Source organism: Lissotriton vulgaris, chromosome 5, assembly GCF_964263255.1.
Source record: "Lissotriton vulgaris chromosome 5, aLisVul1.2, whole genome shotgun sequence".
NCBI classification, from domain to species: Eukaryota; Metazoa; Chordata; class Amphibia; order Caudata; family Salamandridae; genus Lissotriton; species Lissotriton vulgaris.
The window spans coordinates 684,941,675-684,960,084 of NC_141693.1; the positions used below are offsets into that span (position 1 = coordinate 684,941,675).

General features: G+C 44.9%; 1 protein-coding gene across 1 annotated transcript in view; it reads left to right on the forward strand.

The window, feature by feature from the left end:
* Positions 1-18,410, forward strand: part of CDH23 (cadherin related 23) — a 2,828,172-nt gene that overhangs the window by 1,500,963 nt on the left and 1,308,799 nt on the right. Inside the window, exon 18 of the mRNA XM_086919477.1 lies at positions 7,503-7,575. Coding sequence (XP_086775603.1) covers positions 7,503-7,575 — 73 coding nt within the window. The remainder of the gene's footprint in view (positions 1-7,502; positions 7,576-18,410) is intronic.

The window sequence follows — 18,410 nt, forward strand, 5'->3', positions numbered from 1 at the left end:
GGATATTTAACTTAAGTCTCCATCAACCACAAACCAACAAGGCACCAATGATTAACAATTAAAAGAGGGTTGCTGTCCTGGGCAAATCCAGTGGGTAAAGCTCATTCCTGTGGCAGAAACCAATACCTGAATGGTTTGGAGGACTGAATAAAGGGTCACAGTTGTGCCTGATTTAGCAGGAACAAGTTCCATACCCTATGTCAACGAGCTGTGCCAGGTGAAGTAGACGGAGTGATTAGAACTGTACCAAGTAAGGGTAGAGAGACTGGGGAGTAGCTCTGCACAGATGCTTTTACTGCTGTGTGGTGACAATCAAGTGCCAGTTTTAAGGTGAGAAAGAACCACACACGGTGTCAGAGGTCAGTGCTCTGTTGTATGCGAGATCAACGGCCACAGTTGTACCTGTAGTTGTATCTGGTATGACATGAGTAATTAACGTGCGTGCAGAAAAGAGCAATGTTATGTCGGAGTATTGTGGCTACATGCTGTGCAACTGTGATCAGGAGAGCTGTGCCCAGAGTTAAATTAGGGGTGTGTGGCTTTACGCAATATTGAGTAAGAGGTGTAGAGTTGCAAATCGTGCCTGGCTGTAGTCACTGCAATCATGCCCAGGTGGATGACTGCTGAATCCTGAGGAGGTCCTGGTGGAAGTGGGTGCCAGTGGGGAGTGAGCGGTGATTTTGGGAAGGGTCACAACTGTAACTGGTGTGACAGATGTGAGGGTCACAACACAGTGTATGGTGGCAGTGGCCTAAGGAGATGATGTACTCAATGTTATTGAAGGGATTAGGACTGTGTGCTCAATGCTGTAAACAGGTCATGGCTGCCCTTGGAGTGAGGGGTGGGTGGTAACTAATGCAGGGGGCAGTGCCCGGTGTCGGGGGGCAGGCCCGAAAGAGAGACCGCCTCTGGCCCAGGCATATCAAGGGGTTGCTCACCTCAGACACTTCTTCCTCGTTACTCCCGGAGCCCCCACATCCTCCCGGGGATAGCACAGCAGCCGCCAGCTTAAAGTCCAGCCGGTCGTTCCCAGCGTCACCGAAGAGCCTGAGAGCAGCAGACCCTTGGGCGGGCACAGGAGACCGCGGGATTATGGAATCTATCTCATCTTCGAAGCCGTCGGGCAGCAGCTCGGACCGGGCCTGTGTCATGTCCGCCGCTGCTCCCGCGCTGCCAGAAGCCCTAAGTGCGGTGCAAGTCCCGGGTAAAGCACCGTGGGAGCAGAGCAAGCCTTCCAGCAGGAACTGCCCTCACCTAGCATGACGCACGCAAGCCCCGCCCAGCAGTCACTTCCCTTTCCATGACTGCCCTTGGAGTGAGGGGTGGGTGGTAACTAATGCAGGGGGCAGTGCCCGGTGTTGGGGGGCAGGCCCGAAAGAGAGACCGCCTCTGGCCCAGCCATATCAAGGGGTTGCTCACCTCAGACACTTCTTCCTCGTTACTCCCGGAGCCCCCACATCCTTCCGGGGATAGCACAGCAGCCGCCAGCGTAAAGTCCAGCCGGTCGTTCCCAGCGTCACCGAAGAGCCTGAGAGCAGCAGACCCTTGTCTAGCAATATTTCTATGCCCACAGTGGATGCTGTGATAATACCCTGCGCTTATCAACATTGGACAAACACCCATACTTGCAAGTCTACAAGACAAGAGGTAAAATCAAGAAAATAGAAGGGGAGAACGGATACTAAATTGGAAGAGAAAGGGGTTGAACACGGGTATGGGACGTGCCACTCAGTGTTCTGTAATGAGTGGTGAGCAGAGATGGAAGCATCAGGAAGCATATACAGAAACTGCCGATCCTGCTCAAAATTCTTCTCAGATTATATTAAATTTACTCTTCGTCAATGTGATGACTGTACCAGAGATCAACTAGGTTTCCCCACTTATTACTTCATAAAGCTTGGTAAACAAGAAATCCCCTTTGAATGTGAAAGAATAAAATACAAGAAACGAGTCCTAGTGCCTACCACCGGCAACCCCGGCACAAATTAAGCTGTAACTCGCTTCAACCTAATACAACACTGGAGTGAAATGTTCCCAGCAGGCAATCAAAGAACAGATATTCAGCCGATCTCAGCACAAACAAATAACTCCACTAACAAAATATGTTTGTCTTGCTCGGTTTTACTTCGATTATGTGCTCTTACTTCAGCTCGGATGTCCAATCGTTATGAATCCATGGCGCAGCAATCTGCCCGGCCGCCCGGCCGCCCAGGCGTGCTCGGGGCTGCTCCAGCGAGCTGGGAGGCCGGCCTGCCTAGCATTGCTCAGACCATGACCGGCGGGAACAGCTTGATAAATGGCCAGTTTATAATGCTGTCATGCCCGTTTTGCCCTATGGGAAATGTGGGAGTCTCTCAAACCAGCTTATTACCAACCTGTGGCTGGAGCAATGATCAATCACGCTGATCAGATATGGCAAACACAGTAACTGATATAACGAAGATGTCTTACACCGCGCAGTTGAGGTGAACATGACAAATGGTTGGGGCGGGAGGAAATGACTGAACAGGAGGAGACGAACGAGATAGCGTACCTGCGCGCGAATACAAAGATCACCGGGGACCGAAGGGCTGCGTTTGACACCCTTGAACAAACACACGCTCTGCAGATCGGTAGAGTGGCCCACGGATGCTGGAAACGGCCTGCGACAGCGGGCTATGGGAGGGTGCCTAACTCTGATCCAGGATCTTACCCGAGCCCTACACCGGGACGAAGAGGAGTCGCAGGGTAGGCCCCGCCGTAGACCCAGTTGGGGCCCACAGACAGAGAGAGGCGGAGGAGCGGAGACGCCTGGCGGAGCCTGCCTGACAGTCCCATCCGAGTGGGAGGTGAGGAATTTCGGGGCTCCGGGAGCTGCGGCAGCGGGAGGGGGGGGCGGGAACCGCACACGGACAACGGGAGGGGGGGGGGCGGGAACCACACACGGACAGCGGGAAGAGGGGGGGGGCGGGAACGGCACACAGACAGCGGGAAGCAGGAACGGGCACTCACCTGGACTTCTTCCGCTTGCACACATTTTCCGAAACATCGGGATCAGCTGCGGCTCGGGAGGCGGGGATCTGCTGTGGGAGGGGAGGGGGAGAGCGGAGGCCGTGTTACAACGGCATCGGGACCTGCTGCGGCTCGGGAGGCGGGGATCTGCTGTGGGAGGGGAGAGGGAGGCGGGGATCTGCTGCAGTGGCGGACGGCGGGAGGGGGCGGGAGAGGACACAGGGGGCGTGAGGGGGGCGGGAGAGAACACGAACGGCGGGAGAACGGGGCCGCGGGCGGGGTTCCTCTCCTCCTGGGCTCTCCTAAATGCAGCAGGGCTCCCTCGCATCACGGGAGCCCTGCAAACCGGCTGCCAGGCTTCTTCTTTCTTCCCCCCGGGCTGCGGGGGCGGGCACTTCCGGCCAACCACTTCCGGGTCGCTGCGGGCAGCGCAGCGGCCCTTCTCCTTAGGCAGGCAGGCGGGGGCTGATTTTATCGGGCAAATGCCTGGGTGGGCACCGAAGCGGGTCGCTGCGGGCAGCGCAGCGGCCCTTCTCCTTAGGCAGGCAGGCGGGGGCTGATTTTATCGGGCAAATGTCGGGTGGGCACCGAAGCTGGCGCCATGATGACAAAATAACATTAAAGCAGTGGCGGACGGCGGGAGGGGGCGGGAGAGGACACAGGGGGCGTGAGGGGGGCGGGTCAGAACACGAACGGCGGGAGAGCGTGCCGGGGAAAAACACTCACGATGCCCAGGACAGCAGCAAGCACGGCCCGGCCGGAGGAGACTCGGGGGCGTTCCCGGCGTCGCGTGACGTCGGCAAAAGCCAAAGAATCTCGGGAACGCCCCCGTGTCTGGTCCGGCATTGACGGACAGGCCCCTCGTCCAATGGCTAGGCTCCATTTATGGAGCTAGCCAATGGGACGGGGGGGCGTGTTCCAGAGTGCTTACTGTACTCAATAGATTTCTCTGGAGGCGGAGCCTAACGGCTCCGTCCCCCAGCGAAACCTAAAAAGGAATGGGAAGCTCAACATGTGTGTACTACACAGGGTCATGATTTGGACTCCTCTTCTTGTATTCCTGGGATGCTGTAGCATTTCAAATAATTATAAATATATATTTTCCCGGGGGAGCCAGATTCCATCCTTGCACACCTAAGAGAAAATCTGGGTGTTTTTCCTAGGAAGCTGCAGGAGGTCTAATCCAGTGCTTTTCTCCAGTAGTTACAAGGTGTTGAGCTTTGTACTGCCTTTATATGACAAGACTAATGCTCTGATCCTCTGTGAATGTCTGGATTTGAATCATCTGTCTGTTCCTAGTCTCATGCTGATTATGCGAGACAGTGTGTCACACTCTTTCCGGAATAGAAGTAGGCAACCTATCCTAACAGGTTGGCAGTTAGTGAATCCAGATGTCTCCATATCTTCAAATGCTGAGGATAAGGGCTTTGACAGTATCTTGAAAAGACATATCCAGGTAATAAATTGGTGCTGAGAACTGGTAGGTTTACTGCCACCCAGGCTGTGGACAAGAACTTAACAATTTTTGAAGAAGGTATGCAAGACAGTGAAGGTGCTTTGGATTGCAGGAGCAGATTAATTAGCAGGCCTGCGATGGGCTGCATGCTTCGGAGTTGTTTTGTAGTTCTTCTGTGGTGGCCTACAGGCACATATACAATACTTGAGGAGGATGGTACAGAAACAAAGGTTCTTTGTTTCTGTGCATAACGTTTTCTGGGCATAACGTTATTTGGTCCTCACCTGGAGCAAAAAATTAGAAAGACATTTAATGATCAGAACCATGTCCTGCTCTATGCACCACGTTACCAGGAGTACAGTAAAGTTTCTTACCAGTCTTGCAGGCATTTCTGGAGGACCAAGTATTAATGGACAAAGTAATCTCATCCTCTATGCTCAAGGAGAAAGGCTGGTCCCAGTACAACTTCTACATCAAAAAAAAACAGTCATTCTGATAGCTGGGTAGCAATGGAGTTCCCATGCCTTGCAAGGTAATGAATGTGATAATTTGTTTTTGTGGGGTAAGATGAGGCATCTGAGAAGTGAATTCTTAAAATTGTCAAGAGCAATTAGGTTTTTGACTTTGAATCTAGGCCTCCACACTCAAGGTTTCTTACTACTTCTGTGACAAGATGGAAGGTCAATGCAGTATCCTTTGGAGACAGCATCTAGACTTTTCACCTTCAAACGGCATTCATTACTATGCTGGCATTCATTACTATGCTTCGTTGAAAACAAAATTCAGGAGTCTAGTCTGTCCTGTTTCTTGTGAAGAAGGTCTTTGGAGTGGTCCACCGAGGTCTAGCCTTGAAGGTTGTTGGTAGACCTAGCATCTTTTGGCATGGTTTCCCCTCATCTTTTGCTTTCTGACCTGTTTTTGACTTCGTTGTTGCCGGCTTTACGACTATGAGCACGTTACCACTGCTGAGCAGTGATAAAGTGCATGTGCTCTGTATCTAAAATGTGATGACTATTGGTTTATCCACGATTGACATATTTGGTTTACTTATAAGTCCCTAGTAAAGTGCACTACCTGTGCCTAGGGCCAATAAATCAAATGCTACCAGTGGGCAGCTTGCAGCACTGTGTGTGCCACCCACCTAAGTAGCCCTTTAACCACATGTCAGGCCTGCCACTGCAGAGCCAATAGGGACCTCTACAATAACAGACTTCAAGGGATGCCTTGCCCCACTTCTAGGAGACTGACTGTCATGCAGACACCGGCCCTGGTCACACAACACTCCATTGGGTACTCCTCAGATCACCTTCCTTGGTCATAAACAACTTGGAGCTAGAAATAAGTGGGGTACCACTTTTGTACATATTTTTCAGAAAAGGGATGTGGATCTACAGTCTACGGTTTCAGAACCAGTTTGGGTTGGTTGTTTTTCAAATGTCATTTTCTGGCTTTTCCTCTGACACAGCCTTTCTAAAAGTGATAATTCTCACATCAAGTAGCAATGTTGTTGGCTACAAGTAAAACTATCAATAAGGGCACCATGAATTGTGAGATCTGTGTACCTGACTGTCAATAGCATTCCCGAAGCAGTAATCAGGGACAGAAAAAGGATAGCCCTGCTTATGAAGTTCCACACATTGAAAAACAGAAACCACATTCCACCATCACCCGTCCAAATGGCAGAGCTCAAGAAAAAATAATCAGCAGCCTTTTGCTGACAAGGTCCTTATTGAATTTCTCTGGGAATCCTTGTCTCCATCATCATTGACTTTAGTGTCTGGTCTCCACCCTGCAGTAACAGGAATTCAGAAAATACACTTCCACTGTTTGGGGAAACTGTTTCTCATGTCCATTGTGTGCTATGCTAAACCAAGGGCCAACCAAAACGGAACCCATTGGACCCAGGACTCAGACTCTCATGACACACAGAGTCCTAACAACTATACATTTGCTGCAGATTCACTGCATACACACACACACACACATGCCCACAGATACACACACTCATCACAGACACACACATGCTCATCACAGACACACTCATCACACACACACACACACTCACCACAGACACATTAATCACACACACAGATCGTCAGTGCAAGTTTCTAAGGTTAACATAACAGCTGAACTTTATATAAGAGGGCCAGAAGAATGCCCATTCCCTGACACAGAGAAAAAAGTCTGATTACACTAATGGTTTCCAAAAACCTTAGTAGGCTTCGGCCAAAACTTTGTGATTCACCCAATGCTTCGACAAAAGTCCTATGCCTGCTATGTGGATAAGCTTCGTGAGCCCCTGAATGCCACAGAACACGTTTCTGGACCGTGCATTTCAAGGGACAGACTTAGGCGACTATGCACATGCTAGGTTTACACCATGCCAGGGCCAACACAAAAATAAGTATACCAGTTTCGCAAGCATTTGGACACACAAGGAAGTGCTATGTGTCTATTCACCATGCAGCAGACAGCCACGTTCCAACACAGTCCCAGAGCTGACTCTTGGAATGTATGCACTCTGTTTACAACCTTAGTGTAAAAATTGGGTAGAAACATTCAGCCAATGTGTCAATATGTATCTTCCTAAATCCAGGAACCAAAGCAACAGTAACTGAGAAACTCTTCTGTGCTCCAAGGTTGGGGTATTGACAATGAACTTCCGTTTGGCAAATTTGGCACAAGAAACCTGTGCGTCATACACCTGTCAGCTTCAGTTAAATGTGCCCTCTTACACCATTACACAGTGGGGGTCCCAACCCAAAATCTCGTCATTTTTCGTTTTCAGATTGAGGACAACCTGGAAAATACAAACAGAAAATGCAGCTTGACCCTGATCCTCACCATCACCAAAAAGGGCAAACTGAATGCAATTTTATTTTGCAGAGAACTGTTTGAGTTTATGTGTCCTCATGTTCACATGTGAAAGTATTATGTATGATTTGCTTAATTCATTTCTTGTAATTGAAGACCGTAGCGATTGCACTCTATGCAAATTCAATATACAAATGCTATTATCAGTTGACTCACCTTTTTTCTTTACTCCTCACTGTAGGATGAAAATGATAACCCTCCAACTTTCAGCAGGCCGTCCTACATCATCACAATCATGGAAGACATCATGGCAGGTGCAGTGATAATTTTTCATCATGATTGCCTTGCTGTTATTCTCTTTCCTCACAAGCAAATGGAGCATGTAGTTTGCTTTTTACACTCTGGCTGCTCTCCGTCGCCCTCCGTCGCCCTCTCTGTCTGAGCTTTCAGTCTGTAGGAGAGCTTTAGTAGGAAGAACAAGGTGGTATCTTCTACTTTGATAACCTACCACTCTACCTGCTCAATTGAAGAGCGAAATGGGATTCACAGAGGGGATCGGGCAGCTGTATGATCTTGAGAATCCAAGGGGCATGTTGCACCATTTATTCTCCCCTCTGAAGCATCTCTTTCTCCCTGGTAGCTATACTGACACTTGTCACAAAAGATGTAACCATGGATGGTTACCAACCAGTGAGAATGAGATACAAAGGTAGGATTATGCACAATATACAATTTAGGATGCTAACCCTCTCAATGTGGACTTCATTTTTCCATACCGCTGGAAGCCAATGTGAGAAAAACACCCTGAATTTGAAATTATTGACAATCTTTAAAATGTAAGTGATTGCACCGTGTTGTGGTTTCTCAACTCACCAATGTGATTCCATTGAAAAGAAACAAGTGCAATTTTCAAGTGGAGGTTAATTTACTAATGTAGCAGTTATGCCAAACCACTGACAATAAAGTTGTGGCCTTAACAGGAAGGTGTGATACGGGTGGCAATCACTATTGTGAAGAATAGGTTAAGACCCTGGCTTATGAACATTAAAGGGTATCTCTATTGACATAAACCATAAAGAATATAGACGTATGTCCTTTGGCATTGGCATAGTGACTAGCAAAAAGGTAGTGGTGAGTGTCACAGCAAGAAAAAAAGTGGTGAACTCCGATAGAACCTTCATTTGAAATATTTGGTGGCCAGTTGCAAGATTAGTAAGTAATCCTGACTAGGCATGTAGAGTAACGTTGGACTCCATATATCGTCCATTTCACAGGACTTGCCAGGGGATTACTGTGAATACTATTTATTGTGCTTGTCATTTCTTCCCTGAAATAAAACTTTGTAATGTGTTGCATAATTCTTTCGGATTTTCACCTAAAGTAACCATAGTCATGCACAAAAAACAAGGTTGAGGAACTTCCAGGCTTTTTCTTTCAGTCCCACCTCAACCTTGTTTGAATCTGCCCAGATACATTCACTTCATACTCACTGCTTTCAACATCTGGTCTTACTCCATCATTGTCCTTTCCAATTTCCATGCCTTGCTGAACATGTCATATTAAGTTGTTAAAAAAGAAAACTCCAATTGCAGACTGCGGTTTCTGTTTGGACATAAATACCTTTGCTTAAAATCCAAAACATGCTGTACTTTTGATGCTAACCACTCCAAACCTCATTGGCTCAAACTAACTTAGATGAAGTTAGATTCAGAGTATTGCATTATTATGGCTACTTCAGGACGAACAGTCAAGCTGTCCACCCCTTTGTAAAATGAACTCATCAGTGCATCCTCGTGGCCTATTCCATGACTGGAGCTTTTTAATTCTAGTCTTCAGGCATCTTTGGCTGTCTTTTGTGGAAGACCCATTGTATGTAATACATTAAATAGAGCGGGCTCTCTGTCAGAGTCTTATTCATGATTGGATGGCTTTCTTGTCTATCTCAGGTTCCCGCTCCTTAGTTGATGATTGTCCTCCCAGTGCTCCTCTTTGTCCTGCTCCTAAAGCATAGCTTATTTACAGTTCCTTTGATTGGCTTATTTGTATCCTTCCACTGTTGACATCAGGAAACTTTTGTATTTATTTTCTCCTTAGCACTCCTTAAGAGGGCATGGACTTTTCTGGAGCTCTCGCCCATCTCCTTCCCTCTGCATTGTTTTCCTACCAACCTCCATTCATCCGTTGTTCTCTGCCCCTCCACATCTGGCTTTATTTTTAGGTTTCGCCCATTATCATTCGCTTGCGAATGCAATAGGCGAGAATAAAAGTGCTCCATCGACTTGTCAAACCACTGCGGTTTTTCCTCAGTGCATGTGAGGCACGTGACCACAAAAGCGGGTCACGTGACCACACAAGCACGCGCATCTCCCTAATCCGCCTGCAACACTTCTCCTCCCCTCGCTCGCATTCCCGCCCCCCCCACCAGGCTCTCCCGCCCCCATCCAGCTTCCCTACGGCCATTTGCCAGCATATCAACACTGTAAATTTATGAGGAGAAAGCAACAAGATAATTTAATAGCAGCATACTAGGTTGTCATGTTGATTGCAACGTGCCAGAAAAGACTAACTAAAACCACTTGTAGCAAATGTTACCCGTTCACAATGGCTACAGAGGCGCTTCGAAGCCAATGCGATTCACTTTCCGCCTGCCACACTTCTCCTCCCCTCGCTCGCATTCCCGCCCCCCACCAGGTACTCCCGCCCCCATCCGGCTTCCCTCCGGCCATTTGCCAGCATATCAACACTGTAAATTTATGAGGAGAAAGCAACAAGCTAATTTAATAGCAGCATACTAGGTTGTCATGTTGATTGCAACGTGCCAGAAAAGACTAACTAAAACCACTCGTAGCAAATGCTACCCGTTCACAACGGCTACATAGGCGCTTTGAAGCCAATTTGATTCACTTTCCGCCTGCCATACTTCTCCTCCCCTCGCTCGCATTCCCCCCCCCCCCCCCCCCCCCCCCCCAGGCTCTCCCGCCCCCATCCGGCTTCCCTCCGGCCATTTGCCAGCATATCAACACTGTAAATTTATGAGGAGACAGCAACAAGATAATTTAATAGCAGCATACTCGGTTGTCATGTTGATTGCAACGTGCCAGAAAAGACTAACTAAAACCACTCGTAGCAAATGCTACCCGTTCACAAAGGCTACAGAGGCGCTTCGAAGCCAATGCGATTCACTTTAACCATGAACAAGCACTGGCGTTGCCAATAGGTTTCGCATTTGGAAAGTTGGAGCTATTGGTTTTGTAAATGACATTTTATATTTATATATTGTTATTGACAATGCCAATAACGATATATAAATATAAAATGTCATTTACAAAACCAATAGCTCCAACTTTCCAAATGCGAAACCTATTGGCAACGCCAGTGCTTGTTCTTCTTTTAATCTATATATTCTTTGTGAGAGCCACTCACTCCCTGTAGTCAAATGCCAGCCCACCTTTCCACGTTTTCTTTGCAAGGGCTGGGTATCTGTACACTGTGTGGGGGTACTTGCTTCTTGTCCCTGCTTCCAAAGTTCTCCCTCGCTTCTTAATTTTTTATTTATTTATTTTTTTCTCTGAAAGGGCCTGTCAGCTACACCGTACTACCCGGCCACTAGTTCCTTTATTTTGCCCTCCAGAATTTACCTTGAAAATAGCTGTAAAATTCATCTTACAAGTGAAAAAACAAAATTCAGTGCATTATGACGTGTTTGTTCTTGACATAACATCTCATCGCATGTGTGTGTTCCGGAGGTCATTTTGAAATCGTTTTACTTCCTTCCTCACTCACTTTTCATTTCTCATATCTCAAATTGATGCAGTGGAACCATGGGGAATACATACATTTACCACACGTAACCAATTTAATAACTGCTAGACATTTCACCTATGGCACTAAATTTTGCCCATACCTAGAACTGGTCCTCTGATCAACCTTTTGAGAGTTGCCAGGGATTGACAACTGTTATGACGGATTATACCCCCTTATAAGGACCTACAACAAAGGAAGTATTCTAAACAAATCTATACATTACATATATACAAATTGCAATAATCTTGAGCATCAATAAATGACAGACTCAGTTTTACTATTCACTTAGCTTTATCTATTTTCTTTGTTAGCAAATGAGAATGCTCATACAAAGTCAGTTTCGAAAAAATAGACCATCATACAAGACAGTAATTCACAATAACATCTCATTTAAAGGAGCATGACGGAGTGGATAGGAAGAGAGACAAAAGAGCATTGTTGCAAATCAATACAAACAGATCATCACACAAACCTAAGAAAGTACTAAAGGTCAGTGTGCTAATAGCCTGAAGAGCTAACCCTCCGGCCGAAAGGGAAAGCTGGGGCAACCTCACAAAGGTATGAGGAGCCAAGTTAGGAAGTCAAGTGCAGTCAGCTTCAGCCAATAGAGCTTAAGGAAACGGCTCTCTGCTCACACATCTGCCTAAGCCACACAGCGCACTGCCGCACCGTTGCACCCTCGAAAACCCACCAGAAAGAGTTTTAACACTAATAATTATACCCTAAATGTTAAAGTCCATCCCTAAATTGGCTGCAAAGTCCAAGCAATTCTCAGTTATCATTGGTTCAGGAGCATGGGGTGTTCAGTCACACCACATCCACCACACCTTACTTTCAAAAGATATTTGAGCCCTGCAGTCATCTTCGTCTTTCAGCAAAGGAAACCATGATATCCCTATTCCTTGACTCGCGCACATTTTTAGTCATGTTGCAACATTTACTAGAGTGGTTATTCATAAAACTAAACATTTTCCCGGACAGTAGGAAGTGTTGTACGATTCACCAACCACTTAGCCGTTGACAAGAAAAGAACAAAATAATCATAAAGAAGGACAAATACATTTCTCTGCAGAAGCCTATGTTAAAAAGCAAATTAAATCCTAACAGTGGTTTGAGGCCTTCTCTGTAAAGCGTGCAGTTTCTATAGGAGAAATAAACAGATTCAGTTATTTGTTCACATGCTGAAGCTCTATTTCATAAATTCATTTTAGTCTTCATATTATTCTAATATTAACACATTCATTTTCAACGATTATTCTACGTAATTAATATTACTTGTGTTAAACTCTTTTATTGCCAATACGTTTCTCTCACGTTTCATATCGAAACCTCAGATTCCCAAAGAAGAGCCATTTTGACAAGCCCTCTGCTCAATCCCATCATGGGCTCAAATGGGCTCGATTGGCAGGTAATCCCAAGCTAACAACGTGTGCCCAGGCTAATATCTCTGCCCTGACAGGAAGTACAGAAATTGATTCACGTCTCTTCCATTCTTGGATAACCAAGGTTTGCCATGAACTCTCACCCCCAGAGAAACTGAGTAAGCACAAGAAATTAAAAACTCTGAAAGCTCCCTGGATCACACCCACGTTAGCACAAGCTCATTTGCTATGCAAACGCCACGAGCAGCAATGGAGAAAATTGTATAATACAGAACTTGAACTAGCGTTCAAAAAGAGTAGAAACCTTTATCACCGTCAGATTAAAGTGGCGAAAAAAAAAATACTTCACTAATAAAATACAAGAAGCTAACCAAGACCAAAAAGTTATTTTTTTCAGTAGTAAAATAATTTACACACCCCAAAGGTCAAAGGAAATAGCTTCCTTCCTCGCAAGAGTTTTGTGATAATATTTCTGGATTCTTTGAGGATAAAATCCCAAAAATTCAAAGAGAATTTCCTGTTACTCCTTCGGAGGATCAGGGCTGTACCCCGGAGCAAGTTCAGGTGGATGCTGTCGACTCCTTGCGAATGTTTAAGACAGTTTCACTAGAGCAGACACAGGAAGCCATAGGAATCTGTAAGACAGGGTCACCGTTGGATTCCTACCCAACGAGGATTCTTCTTAAAATGATAGACACCGTCAACCCCATTGTCAATCATATCGTGAATTCCTCTTTAATAACAGGTATTGTACCAGACAAGTGGAAACTCGCACTGGTAAAAACCACTAATAAAGAAGCAAAATATCGATCCCTCAGTGTTGTCAAATCTTCGACCCATCTCTCTTTTGCCACTCTTAGGTAAAATAACAGAGAGATTTGTTCAGAACGAACTTACTTTATTTATTGAGGAGCATAATATCCTTCATCCTCAACAATCTGGATTCCGTGCAAAGCATTCCAGCGAATCAGCCCTCTTGGAGATAACTGATACCCTGAAAATAATTGCCACCAAAGGAAGGAAAGCGGTTTTGATTCTTTTAGATTTGTCAGCTGCGTTCGATACCATCTCTCACAGCATCCTTCTGAAGTTTCTCGAACGCAACAACATCTCTGGGACGGTGTTAGAATGGATTAAATCATTTCTCACCAACTGCAAACAAATGGTCACGCTGGGTACGTTCCTCTCTTCAGAGCGTAATATTACCACAGGTGTCCCTCAAGGCTCTTCGTTGAGCCCGTTGTTATTCTCTGATTGGATCATTTGGGAAAGAAGTTACATCGTATGCAGATGATACCCAGATGATCCTCTCAGTAGATGACAGTACCTCAGATGCTGAATCTAATTTCAGAAATTGCCTATCAGCAGCCCTCCAGTGGATGCGTAGTAACCACCTCAAATGCAATACGGACAAAACTGAATGCCTCCCAATAGGCAAAGATGCCCTTTTCCAGCCTTGTAAATGGTGGCCAGAGTGAACCACTCCGCCACCAGACGTGGTGAAGGTAGCAAACAAATTGGGAGTAAAATTTGATGCAACGCTCTCTTTTCTCCCACATGCCACAACTGGGGCAGGGACTTGCTTTAGTCTGATGAAATCGTTAAACATAAATTTCAATCTGCTTCCACTATCTGCTAGGAAATCAGTGGCAGCGGCCCTGGTTCTCTCGCGTTTGGAATATTGTAATGGCCTTCTCAATGGAGTCAATAAAGCTATTCTAAAAAAATTACAGGTAGTACAACACGCAGCGGCACTGCTTGTGCTCAAACTCCCACGTAGAGCCTCAACAGCAGCAGCATTACGAAGCCTGCACTGGCTTCCGGTACACAAGAGAATCCTGTTCAAAATTCTCCTTATTACCTACAGAGCCAGGCTTAACATGGGGCCATAAATATCTTGTAGCACGGTTTGTCCCATACACCACCACTAGGCCTCTTAGATCATCAGCAGCAAACCTGCTAAAACTTCCCACCTTCAGATACAAATTGAAAGGTGGAAAAACATTAGCCTTCCTTGGGAGCAGAGCATGGAACTCCCTGCGACCATACTTAAGGCTTTTTAAGTCAGAAATACTTTTTAGAAAGGCTCTGAAGACGTGGATATTCAGTGCCCCAGACGGTTTATGTCTTTCTCTCTTCTAATCTCCTCAAGGCTCACTCTCACCCCCAATCCATACAGCGCCAGGATACTCCTCACAAGTGACAGTCCCGCTTTGTAAGTACGAAATCGCAATCACAATCACAAAACAAAGCCTCTTTAACATTATTCTCTGCTGTCTCTCATGCAGAAATCATTTGCGGCCTACAAAAACCGGTTGTCCCAAATACCCAGTGTTAATATTTTCTCTGTTCATGTCACAACTTGTGTTAATGATTTCACACAAACAGAGATTTTAATCCGAGCAGATTTTATTTACGAAAATCCTGCCCCATCAAGGGAAAACACATTATGACATGTTTGTTCATGACTTAACAAGGCATCACATGTGCGTATTCCAGAGTTCATTTTGAATTTGTTTTACTTCACTTCCCATATCTAAAAATTACAGCACCCCAGAACTTTTTTGGGAGCGGCCCATTGGCATCATAAAACAACAGAAATGAATTCATAAATGTTTTCACTGACAAGTCAACTTCTTCATTCCACTGATATGAGAAAACTGACTTGGAGCACTCAGTTGTGTACTTCTCTCCAGGTTGCTTATGATTTTATCAGGTGGTTTGCTAAAACGACCTGGACCCTTGAGTGGAAAGCTGCTTCTTGTCCAGCTGTGAACCTGGCTACAGTGAGGCCTGTGGGCAGAGGACGTGTATTATGAGTTAGGCGCTCTGTAATGTGTCACAAACTGATAAATGCATACACGTGCAGTCGTATCAGACATACATCTGACGTTGTATCGCACATAATGTGGTGTCTCCCCTACCATTCTGATAGAGGATTCACTGGTGGCTCTTCGACTGAAAAAAGCTTCCCATTTACAAATGCTCTCCACAGGCATGTGTTTCTTTCAAACCGCAGCATATTGAAAAACAATTATTCTAAAAAGTGGAAATTAGGGGCCTGATGTAGAGTTTGGCGGATAGGTACTTAGGGCCATATGTATCAAGCCTTTTGCGATTCATTTTCGGCCTTAGCGAATCGCAAACGGCCTTTTTTCCGATTTTGAAATGTATGAAAAATTAGCAAAATAAGGAATCGCAAAAAATTCCTATTCCTTATTTTGCTTAAGCATTTAAGGAATCGCAATTTTGCGATTCCTCAAATGCTATGTATGAAGCTTTTCAAAATTACGAATTCAGGTTTAGAAATCGCAAATTGCCACCAACTTGTAGTTGGTGGTAATTTGCGATTTCTTGTAAATATGCACAATTGTGCCTTTGTGAGGGTGGCATATGAAGCACATACATGCCCATTGGGCATGTATGTGCGCCATATGCACACACATGTAATTTTCAGGGGTGCAGCAGGGTGTCCTTGAGACACCCCTGCACCCTTGAAATAATTCTCAAATTGCGATTTAGCAAATTGCGAATTCACAAATTGAGAATTATTTCACAGTCATTTCTATGGGCCTCCTGGCCCATAGAAATGAATGGGAAATTATACCTTATTTGCGAATTCGCAAATTGCGAATTCGCAAATAAGGAATAATTGGAAATAGCTAAAAAATAGCGATTTCTACATACATACCATTTTGCGATTTCTAAATAGCGATTCCTTAAAAATCGCTATTTAGAAATCGCAAATGGTGATGATGATACATTGGTCAAAAACGAGGTGGAAATCCCATACTCAATTTAACTGGTTTATTATGATTGCAATTTCTTGAAAAAAGAGTTAGAAATGTTCATCATTGCCTGTCAAAAGGTATAACTATGTCACTTTGGTTGTGTCTAATTATGTCGATTTTCCCAGTTTTCACTTTGAAATTGATAACATTGTTTAACTTAACGTTCTTATGATGAAAGTTAACTTCCCCGATTCTTCGCTATATTTTTCATTAAATTCCAAACTTGTGGAACACAGAATTCTTTATGTCACGAGGGTGTACATGTTTTTTCTGCATGCGCCACGTATTGAAAAAATTGACAGTGAAAGACTTTTTGTTCTTGGGTCCTCAGTCATTCCCAAATTATTTTGTATTCCCTGGTTTTGTTCTGTGAAATCTCTCCCTTTAACTCATCCTTCGCCAACGACTTCTTGCAATGATTGCGTAATCTGAAGAAGAAAAAGTCTCCCTTCCAGCCCATCGTACAACCAGTTTCAAATAAATGTTTTTATGCGCTTACTCTACTCGGACCAGAATCTGGCTTGCTGACGTGAATTCTAGCCACCTTCAGCTACGTCCAGCAATTAGCGCCGCTTCTTGCCAAACACTTGAAGTTGTTCTCATAAATGTGACCATTCAATAGGCCTAGAATTGCTCAATCAGTATTAGCAGCCATCAGCTTTGCATCATTTCACAGTATTAAGTGGCTGCCCGTTTACCTATTGTATTTAACAAGATGCTGTACATTGCACATTCAGCTTCTCAGCATCGAGGATGGAGGAGCCAAGCCTGACCCGCGCCGAGGTGTAGTGCGGCACACGTTGCTATGCTGCCTGGTGGCTTGCAATTCCAAGGCATTCAGTGGTGGAAGAGTCAGAGGATAAAAGGTACACAGGTGACTAAGAGAGCAAGTAAGGGGAGGGAAAAGAGAGAAGCACAGAACTGTAGCGGTGTGTAACAACCTCCAAGTCCATTCACATGTAGATCACTTGATATCCCCAAATTAGTTTGGTGCCAGTGATCCACTCACTGCTCAAAATGGTGCAGGTCCGGCCTAAGTCCTCGACTGACTCGGTTGTCTGCTGCTCGCTTTTTTGAGGAATTCTAGTATTTATGGGGTTTCTAAAATGTACAAATACAGGTACTACAATATAGGTTCGAAATGTATGGCAGTGGGCAATAGCTGCCCATAAATGATTACACTTTATACATTTTATTTACTGATTATCCCCAGACGCTCCCTTATAGAATGATCGGTGATACCTTACTGGCAATTATGGGTATACTATTATATTTCTGTATAGAATCAATGATTTTTGTAAATACATTTTATAAAATTTTACAGGTGGTGCATCAGGTCGTTATGCCACAAATCTATTGATAGAGCGCGCGGGTCGCCCGACTCTTTTATCTCACCAGATTTCACGCACTTGTGCCCATGACTTGTTTATGACTGTATTTTTGTTAATCGGGCGAGTTTACACACCACCATCAGTAATTCTATGTGTTTTTCTTAACACTATTACCCGAGTACCTGACTTACCACAGGCACATATTTTCCTGACGGATCAGGAGCTAGCAGTGGACAGGAGATAAAATAATCAAAATACTTTATGCATTTAATAACACTTTGGTACTTTTCTAATGAACACAGACACCTGAAGGGGTTTTAAAGATTTTATATAGTAAGTTTTAAATCAGAATGACATGAGTATAAAACTAATACAGATTAAAATATCAATAATCAAGATTATAACGATAATATAACTGTGAATTAGGGCAAGCACCATTGAGTTCAAGTGGGAACTACTGGGTAAGGGTAACAGGGAACATATGGCCGGTATGCCAGTCACCCCCTCCCAACACAATCCCCAAGGATGGGAAGTCGGACGCAGTTCTGAACTTTTGGAAGGCGGGAGGGAGTCACCCTCCCGGCCGTATTTATTAAAATATGAAACAAAATTTAAAACATTAAATAAAAGTTTCATAATCATGTACAATTTTCATTTATTACATTTCGATGAAGACATGTTCTTTGGCTAACCTTAACAAAACTCTAATACAAAGGTTTCCTAGCCGAGTCTAACATCCTGCAAATGCATACATTCTAAATTAAAATTGTACATCCTAGCATTAAGGGCCAACGGCAAGGTCTTAACCGGTGTCAGATCCCTACTACCAAAAACTCTCGCC